The following is a 10,327-nucleotide window of genomic DNA, read 5'->3' as shown; positions in this document are numbered from 1 at the left end:
ATTTTTTTTAAATTGATAACGATCTTATAAATTCGATTTTCTAAAATTTATAATTATAATGCGGAAAAATACAAAGAATTTTTTTTAAATTATGTATTATGTGTGTGTGGTATTTAGACTAGTCAGATTCATTGGTAATTTAAAATACATTTAATAAACCATCTTAATAAAACATAAGGGTTTTTTTTTATTAAACTTTTACATTTTTTTTATTTATAATTTACAACTAAAATGACAAGATTACATAATACTGCACCCTTATAGAGTTGCTATTATCATTTTAATGGGTTATAATTATATTGTTTGGTGGGTCGGTATTTAGGTTGTAAATGTAATAATGTATGTATCATAGGGAGAAGAATATACATGACTAATAAATGATTCATAAGACCATTTGAAATAGAATAATAAAAAGATGGTAATCTATTAGCAACTATTAAAAAAAAAATTCATTGTTTTTTGTAAGGCTAGATATAAATTGAATTTCTCCATTTTTTTTAAAATAAAAAATATTGTATAAAAAAGTTAGAAATCATAAAATATTTTTCTTATAATTTATTTTGTATTTAATATAAATTTTTTATAAATGTTTCTATTCATATTTCTCATTTTGATTTCTAACCAATATCGCTATCCGTTCAGCATCCATGCTAAAGAAGCAGAAGTCTATTACGATGGTATGTTATTATATTAATTTATGATAGTATAGTAGTAAGATATAATGTTTATGCTTAAATAATCTCATTTAATCATTTTTTTCTAAATTAAATTTTTGTTTTGGCAAACTGTTCAGGTTTTTAATTTGCTAAAATGATATTTTTCAAAGATTATCTCACTAAAAGTAATAATATTGGATTAACATTAATTCCAGTGCCGTAATAACTATATTTCACCGTAAAAGGAACCGAGCTATATTGGGATTTTTAGGCTTCCCAAAAAATAATGGAAGGCCGAATAGGCGGGTGGAAAATTGTTACGCTACTGTATTTTTCTTATATTATTTTTATTTTTTTGAAGTAATGTATAAAATAATAGGAAATATCGAAATATTAAAATTTACAAATCTTGCAGAACACTGAAATTTAAGTTTTTCTTAAAAATAATAATTTAAACAAAAAAAAATCAAAATTAACCTCATGGTCAGATAAATATTCTAAATGAAGATAACAAAAAATATTATATATAGCATTTATAATATTATGATGAATAACTTTTTTTGTAATCTATCTAACTATAAAATATAGTGAAACGGCTAGATTAAGATTTTCGCCGAGATAATATTATGTAAGCCTCGAGATTTGGCAAATAGATGTCTATACCTTTCTCCCAGATATGAATCAAATCTCCAGGCTTACATGATATTGTTGAGGCCAAAATCTTAGCGGGCCGTTTAACAACACTAATAAAATGTGATAAATTTTAATAATAAGTTTGAATAATCTATAAAATGTTTAATTAATAATATAAATAAAAAGATTTTGTATCTCTCAATTATAACGTACGACTTCCTATACAAAACCAAAAAAATCAAATTTTTGTTTACATTCCAAAACTGTTTTTAAATATCAAATTAGTTTTATTTTAATATATTTTTTTTAGGAACACCCCGGTTTTTAAAAAATATATTTTTACGCTCATACCTGACCTGATTTTTTTTTGGCTCAAGCCTGTCTATTCTATTAATTTGTTCGTAAGGATCAATCATTAATTTTCCCGATATTACTCACCTCTCAATTCATTAGTTAAAAAAAAATATATAAAAAAAATAATAAAGATTTGAACAAGTTAATAAATGAATTTGTGTTGAATAAAGTTTTAAATGAAATTTATTACGAGACCGACGAAGGAAGTGTAAAAATGTCGCTCATGAAAGATGATTGTCAGCCAATGTTGAAAGAAAGTATTTTGCAATGCATAAATTGTGTGCATAATACTTGCCAAAATAGGTAATATATATTTAATTTGCTTGTTATTATAATATCGTTGGTTTTTAAAGCAAATTTTAAAAAAAACTAGTTTATATTAATTTTTATGTCTAATTTTTTCATGTGAATTAAACGCATGGCCAAATTCTTTGAAATTCAAAGTGTAGGCAAAATAATGTTTAAAATTAATAAACGGATTTAAGTAAATTTGCGAAACGTTTAGAACATTACACTAGGATCTAATAATTTACTATTCGTATTCATATGAATAATAAAATCTACTATCTGTATTCGACTCGACTTGTCGAATATTCAGAATTATTCGATTAATTGGAATGAATTTTCATATTAAAATAAATCAAACTCAAATATATTGACAAATTTTTTTATTGCAAATTTAATTTCAAGCATAAAAAATTATTATAATAATCTGATGATAAAAAATATGTAATCAAGTTATAAACAAAATTAAAATGTATATTATTATTTTAATTTATAACCCTAGGCTAATTTTTAAGACAAAGAGATTTTATTATATTTTCTTCCTTATATGACATATGATTTTTTGACAACAAATTAGTTCCAACTGAGAAAATTATTACACAAACAGTTGATGTTCCTTGTATAGATAGGTAATCCCTTGCAATTTTGAGAGTATGGGGATCCGATATGCGTTTGCCTGCCACCATATTAAAGGGTCAATATTTTGCTCTTGGCTCACTAAGATAAAAATCTATCTCACACAGTTGAATGTAATTTTGTTTAAAAATAGTTTTGTCTGTTTTGTTGGATTTCATCCTTATTTGTATGCAGAGACCTGCAGAGGTACCATTTGCACGGCCCGGCCTGGATTTTTTTTAGGCCCGGCTCGGAATTTTTAAAATTATATTCGACCTGGTATATACAAAAAATTCACCTATTCGGTATTTTATCATATATTTCGGCGAGTATTATCATTTAATAAGCAAGCATATTATTATTTTTAACAGATATTTAGTATATTACAAATTGATACTATAAAAATATTTGTGTAAATAATATTTTAGAATATACTAAAAAAAAAAACATTTTAATTAATTAAAAATATTACATATATATTATAATAATGTATTTATTACCTATTATCCTTAGCGTATTTATTCCATGGCAGGAAAACTATAATTATATTATGTAATAGATATTATGAGTGTTAGTTAGCTAGTGTTAACTTTCATCCAACATTATATTAATCATAACTATATATAATCATTATAACCATATCTAATTGGCGAATATAATAATTCATGTTGTATAAATTTTTTTAAAAAATTTTACGGCCCGGCCCGGGTATTTTCAAAAACAATTTTTCAGGCCGGGCCCAGGTATTTAAAAAATTATTTTCAGGCCAGACCCGGCCCGGGTATATTTTTAAAATTTTAAATACGGCCCGGGCTTGGGGCCAGGCCCGCAGGTCTCTGTTTGTATGACAGTTATAATTATCAGCTTATAGAATAAAATCATTTATTTAAATAGGGGTAAATTAAATATCCTTATCTCTTTAAATTTGTCCGTTAACTTGAATATATCAAAATCAGCTAATATTGATTTTAAATAATCTACATTAAGACTGGAATCTAATATTATGGTTATTATTGCATTATCAGCAGTTAAATTAAATAGTTAAACAATTTATCATGTGTTGCTTTAAAACTATTTTTAAAGGATTTATGGAAATCAGGTTTTCCATTTTTTAGGTGTTCAAGAATTAAAATATAATAAAGTATAACCAAATTATAATTAGGAATTCTCCTCACATACCATATTTGTAGTTTCAAATAAAGGCAATAGGATAGCTTTAATTTTTATAAGATCCTCCCATTCCTACTATATATATATAATAACAAAGTGTATTATATTATTCCCATATTATAAATTTTAGTTTATCTCTTATATTTGTTTTTCTTGAAGAATTTTGATATTAGTTATTACTTCTAATCCATCTTATTTCACAATCTAATTTTGGTTTTAAAAAATTTAGAGGAGGGTATAGTGAGCTACATATATTTTTAAATTAATTTAACTTTTTGGTCATTATAATAATGTCTCAGTTTTAAAATAGAAGGATCTAAATTTTTTGAAATTTCTTTGGAAATTAAATTAATTACATTTAAAAAAAATATTAAAATTTTAAAAAAATATTAAAATTTTAAAAAAATATTAAAATTTTAAAAAATATTAAAATTTTAAAAAAATATTAAAATTTTAAAAAATATATTAAAATTTAATAAAATTATTTAAAAAATAATTTTTTAAAAAAATGTGTAAAAATTAACAACTATTGGTTTTCGATATCAATCTGCATTTAATTAACTCATGTTTTATAAACAGACTACCAATATCCTTACTCTTTTATTAATTGCCTACTACTAGAATGTGTCCTATTTTTATTAATAATATTTTTTTAAAAATGTAAAAATAAAAGTTTTATTATTAATTGCATTATCCAAAGTTATAGTAAAATTTGTATCTTCCAAATTAAATTTTAATTATTTTTAAAAAGGTTTTAAATGTCTTTTCACCTGAATATGCTTCATTTATAGAAGCAACATTCAAAATTTTGTTATTTGCTTTAAAATTATAATAAAATGGTCTGTTGCCGTAAAAAAAGGTGGGTTAGTCTAATTGCCAGATGAAAAATTAATCTTATTTTTATTTTTGGATATTATTTCCTATACTAACTGTTCTTTTTCTGCAAATGTATTATATATACATATACAATTTAATAGTATTGGAGCATATTAATCCTACAGAACAATCAGGATCCCTTCTAAAATTGTAATAACAGTTTGAAAAGATATATTATTATTTATAAATAGCTTTAGCAAGTTATCTTAAAAATTAATTTTTAGACTTTAAAAAAAGTCAATTTTATTACACTTTTTACTGAAGTACGAATGGAATCTATTTATAATGATTAATAAGAGGGGATTTTGGTTTGCCTTTACATTTTTTAATGCTCTTGCAATGATTTCAAGCAGCCTTTTCACCGTCTTTATTGATTTGTTATTGATCCCATATAATCGCTCTTTTTTGAGAGGAAATTTTGTCAACTTCAACATCATGTATAACATTTAATCAGCATTCACCTCTATCATAATTAAGCTAGCTAACAATAATTTATTGTAGAAAAATGTATTATATTTTATATACCTTTGGTTTGTGTAATTTTTAAATATAATTTACTATGAGATTCAAAAAATGTACTTGTGGTGACATTCAAAAAATATGGAGAATAAAAATTTAAATATTGCTTCAATTTTCACTTCAGGGATTTTTAAATTTATGCCAATTATTTATAAATCATATCACATGTGAGATTGGCAGGTTATCAAATATAAATGACATATGTTAGATTTATTAAAAACAATTTATTAAATATTCTGAATAATTTGTTATATTCGAATCGAATAAATGATGATTAGTATTTAGATAAAACAAATAATTTATTATTCGTATTCGTAATTATTCTCTTTTTCTTAAATGTTAAGTTTAAACAATTATAAATATGCGAAAAGAGTTGAAGAGTGTCATATAATTTCGAGCATCAAGGGTAGTTACAAAAATACAGATGTCGCCGCTAACGAGGTTGAAAAAACTAACACCAACCGTCAACTCGATTCAACTAAAAGCCAAATCAAATATCCGCATTCACGTGTACCATCTCATCATTTTAAAGCACCCGAACAAGTTATTAAAAGTACTCGATGTAAGAGAGGACTTTTAGATATCTTTCAAACTGGGTGGGAGGCGGTTAAAAATACCACTTTACGTATATTCATGGGTTCTGAAAAAGTTTCCGAGGGAGTTTCAAAAATTGGAGACGGTATAAAAGAGGACTATTTGACACCCGCCTTTGATGCGATCAAAAAAATGATGGCTCAGTCTAAGGCAGAAGGTGGCAAACTGATGAATAACTCAGTGGAACTTTTAAAGAGCTACGAAATGTGCAGGGGAATTCAGGTTTTATGACAAACATAAAATTAAAATATTAAATCCATTTTAGGAATGATAAAGTAAGCTTGGGGGTAGAATTGGGAATATTGCTAAAAAAGATAAGGGTTACCGTTAGATATATTCAGAAACAATGTGTCCTAGCTTATCTTTGACTTGAGAGAAAAATGATAACAGTTACAGAGAACGCTACTTATTAAAATATAACGGTTGAAAGTTCTTCGTTACATAATTATAATTAAAAAGAAGTTGAAAACTGAAATGTGCATTAAATATGATGAAGCCTATTGGGGAAAAATATATAATTAATCCACTTGTATGATTAAATTATGCCATCCCTTTTATCATATATTTTGGGGAAAATAAAGTAGGTAAATGATAAGGTGGGGGGGGGGGGGGTAAATATTTTAAGGGAGATGACTGATATTAAGATCTATATTAAATAATAATATAATCATTTCAAACAAAAAAATATTTTTTTAAAAATTGATTTGAAAATAAGGATTGCTACGAAAAATTACTATTACTTCTCAAGGAATCGGAAGAAAGGGTAAGTGATTTTATCATAAGTAAATCTCTTTTGAAAAATAATGGAGGTAGTCCAAAAGTTGCTGAGATGTCTATTTCAACAATAGGAGAAACGCTAGAACTTGCTACTAGGTTTTTAGATACCTGGACCAATTGTGAGGGCTTAGAAAATTGTCAGAAAAGTTTACAAAGTATATTTGTACCCGTAAATTCGAATGAACGCCCGGCGACTGATCCCAATGGTTAAAATAAAAAAATTATTTTATTCGAATATTTTTCTCTACTTAGATCATGTAAACATTTAAATAATTACTAAGTAGAAAAGACTGGGTCAAAAAGGTATTTTGAATTTTTACTATAAAATTTTTTTTAAAAAAAGTAACAAATTACTAATATAACTTACACATAAAGAACTTTTAATGTTTATTTTTGCTCAGTAGTTCTACAGGTACACGTTAATATTTTAGAATACTTTTTTTAAAGATTCATTTTATCCATAACCGCTTTACCCCAGGGGGATATTTATCATATAAATTGTTCGTGACTTCTCTTACAGCTAAAATTTTAAATCCTTACGATAAATATATTTTTCTAAAAGCAAACCTTACTAGAAGGTGATTTTCTTAGATATCTTATGTAAATAGGTAACTATTAATCGGAAAGATATATTAAAACCAAACCATTAGGTAAAAAATGAACATTTGTAAGAAACTACATATATGCATCTTCACATCATATTTAAGGTCTTTATGATCGGCGGTTAAAAAAAACTATTTACATTATTATTATTATTCCATCAACCTCTTTCCCCTAATCTCCCCTAAATATATCAGTGGTGTGAAAGTGCTAATATTTTTTTTTAGAAAACTCTTTTGAAATATACACTACCTTAAATAGGATATACTACAATTTCATAAATATTTCGTATATAATTTATTAAACAAGATTTTTTGCAAGATGTCAAGAAGTCTGTTATCGAAATAACTGCCATAGCTTTTGAAACAGAGTTAGGAAAAAATATAAAGAACGTTTTAAAAGAGTGGTACAACAATACGCGCAGTTTCATCCGTAAAATATTTGATTTTATAAAAAGTATTACATTTTTTAGGGCAGCCTTTTTAAAATATTATGAACAAACTTAATAAAAATAAATTATAATTTAATGGATTAAAAAGTTTAAACTGGATAAATCCTTTAAAAGGTATTTTCATCAAAACATTTATTTACCTAGTAGAAGTCGGATCGGATCAGACAAAAAAATAATCTAACCTAACCGAGATTTTAGATCTTTGAGCATTTTTTTTTGAATGCAAACAGGAATATTGAACAAATTTTGCTTAAAATTCCAAAATAATAAATAAAAATATTTTTTAAGCAAATCTTTTGTGATTTTTAATCAAATCTTTCATAATGAAATCATGAATTTTAAAAAAAGAATTTTCCCTTTCAAATTATTTTTTGTCCAAATTTTGAGCGAAAATTTTTTTTTTCAAATTCTGTAAAATTTATTACCAACCGAGCCGAAAAAGGCTATCAAAACCTGGTTGGGTCTTGACGGCCCCTAATATCTATATTACGTTTTGAATTATAAATAATAAGATTTTAAAAAATAAACAATGCTTAAAAGCGGGAAAACTTTATATTTTTTTCTTCTAAAACCTATTAAATATTAAAAAAGCCCTCTTCAACCCGGTAAATGAAGTACCGCAAACAAAAGATTTAAACACAATTTTTAAAGGTGTAGATGAAGTTTGGTCCGATAATTTCGTTGACGCCCCGAAATCTCTTGATAATGAAGGCTACCGCCACTCTGAAACCTTAAATACCGCCGAAGATTCTTACGAAAAAGTCAAGAAGAATAACCCTTCAGATTATAATTCCAACTTTCAGGACTTACATTCACCATACAATATAAAAAGATTCCGTAGATCAACTTCAAAGAGAAATTCATCATCTGTAAACTCCGATAAATTTGATCTCGCGGGTAAATTTAAAATAAAATAAAAATTATTTAATAATATCTTGGAAACTGGCTAAGTGGGTAGCTATTTGAACCCATCTATATTTTACTATAACTATTTTTTCTCCAATCTCCTGCAGGGCCAATAATTTTCTAGAAATCAATCTCTTATAAGAGATTAGAGTAAAAAGCAAAGAGATCTGTATAGTAAAAATCGAAATAAAATTGATATGTTATAAAAAAAATTTTAAGAAATATTACATAAATAAATGGCTTAGTAAGTATCTACTCACCAATATCATTATAGGTATAAAAGAAAAGTATATATTAGTCAAAGTTAGCGTAGGTGAGACCTTGACTCCTGAGCCTGACTACCGATAACATTCGACCATTTAAAAATCATTAAAAAAATGGATAAATAGTTTTCTATTGAACCACACTATCTGGTGTAACCAATATTTATTCTGAACCCAATCACTTCCACGAGGTTAGGATTAAATGACCATAGGTTTGTATATTACATAAAGTTTTTCTGTCGATAATAATTCTATAGTTAACCCACCAATCCATAATTTTAAATATTTTTTTTGCAGAAAATCGATTAAAAGTTTGTTTAAACGTGGACAAGGAGGATTACTCAAAGAAATGCAATTACATTTTAGGGGAATGTAAAACGTGCGAAATTTTGAACAAGAGTAATAATAAATGTATATGTAATTCTAACTTTTAATTTTAGATTGTTACGAAAAATCTTTAATGTTGGACCAATTACTATACAAAAATGGTTTGCTAAACAGAATGGGATGGCCGGTGTTCGCTGTGAAAAACGTAGGGATTACCGATTTTAAAGAACTTATTTTCTAAAATATTCAAATAAAAAATATATATTAGATCACAATCATTGATCAAACAAGACCGCAAAATTATGAAAATGAAAGACTTTTCAATTCTCCGCGGCTATATATGAAATTTCAAATTATGGGCTATAATGACCAAATTCAAAGCTCCCTAGATGTCCAGAGATTTGACAATATAATGGATCTAGCGCACGAACTTGCGTCACAAATATGGCAGAATTTTCAGGATAAATATGGTTCTCTAGCTCTATAAATCAATAGATTATTTTCCTCCTGAATCAATATTTGTCAAAATTAATTTATTTTTATTATATATTTTTTTAAATTTTCTTACATTATAATAAAAACATAGCAATTACCCTGTGTCAGATTATAAAATATCCAAATTTCATAGCATTTTTAATATTTAAAAACATATATAATATATTCACATATCCCGGCGCATAACCAAGGGGCGCGGGGTAATCCCCCTCTCCCCAAATAATATATATAATATATCCTATAAGGAAGAATTTTGAAAGAAAAATTATTAAAAGTTAATAACTTTATAAAATAGAGATTATAATTCAAATTTTTTTAGTAAAAAGCACTTTTATATATTAAAAAATGAAAACCCAAAATTATTTTCATATAGCCCAAGGCATATGTAAAGATATCCAATAAAATTTATGGGGAAACTATTTAATGATGCCCCCCCCCCTCAACAAAATTCTGAATGCACATATCTAACGCTTATTTATTGAATTTTTAGATCGGGTAATAAATCATTCTTAAAAAATGAATCGAGTAAATATTTGAATTATAAATTGTGCAATTTTTTTTTAAACTATTTATGTTGCAACCTTTAAAGCCACTAACTCCAGTGAAAGAAAATGTGTATGTATAACCCTGCATTCACAATTATCAAGAATTCGCGGCGAAGTATATATAATTACAAAAAAAATACAGCATTTTTGTAAAATTCCCCGCGAATTCGCGCTGAATAAGAATGAATGGTAAAGAGTTTTTTATAGACTGTGCCCTATAGGCTGCATTTCTTTTTTTTAGCTTAGTTTTGGTTTGGACTA

The 10,327-nt window shown here is 25.9% G+C and overlaps 1 protein-coding gene across 1 annotated transcript; it reads left to right on the top strand.

Annotated features, from left to right (window-relative positions):
* The first annotated feature begins 496 nt into the window (after positions 1 to 496).
* Positions 497 to 9,893, top strand: LOC135929478 (uncharacterized). The gene is made up of 9 exons (XM_065466082.1): positions 497 to 677; positions 1,775 to 1,946; positions 5,480 to 5,924; positions 6,418 to 6,685; positions 7,389 to 7,511; positions 8,122 to 8,427; positions 8,997 to 9,098; positions 9,140 to 9,231; positions 9,295 to 9,893. Exons 1-9 carry the CDS (start codon positions 587 to 589, stop codon positions 9,511 to 9,513), a joined length of 1,818 nt encoding a protein of 605 aa, XP_065322154.1. The 5' UTR covers positions 497 to 586; the 3' UTR covers positions 9,514 to 9,893.
* Positions 9,894 to 10,327: the final 434 nt, after the last annotated feature.

Source organism: Gordionus sp. m RMFG-2023, chromosome 5 (assembly GCF_954871325.1).
Source record: "Gordionus sp. m RMFG-2023 chromosome 5, tfGorSpeb1-WG-v2, whole genome shotgun sequence".
In the NCBI taxonomy this organism is placed as follows: Eukaryota; Metazoa; Nematomorpha; class Gordioida; order Chordodea; family Parachordodidae; genus Gordionus; species Gordionus sp. m RMFG-2023.
The sequence above is the reverse complement of the archived record's forward strand: the minus strand, read 5'-3'. Positions and strand labels throughout refer to the sequence as shown.

What these genes read in the sequence shown, in the direction of transcription:
- LOC135929478 (XM_065466082.1), top strand. Translation starts at nt 587, where the DNA reads ATGTTTCTATTCATATTTCTCATTTTGATTTCTAACCAATATCGCTAT. An exon ending in CAATACGCGCAGTTTCATCC is followed by an intron (nt 7,512 to 8,121) that starts GTAAAATATTTG and finishes ATATTAAAAAAG; the next exon opens with CCCTCTTCAACCCGGTAAAT. An exon ending in CGATAAATTTGATCTCGCGG is followed by an intron (nt 8,428 to 8,996) that starts GTAAATTTAAAA and finishes TTTTTTTTGCAG; the next exon opens with AAAATCGATTAAAAGTTTGT.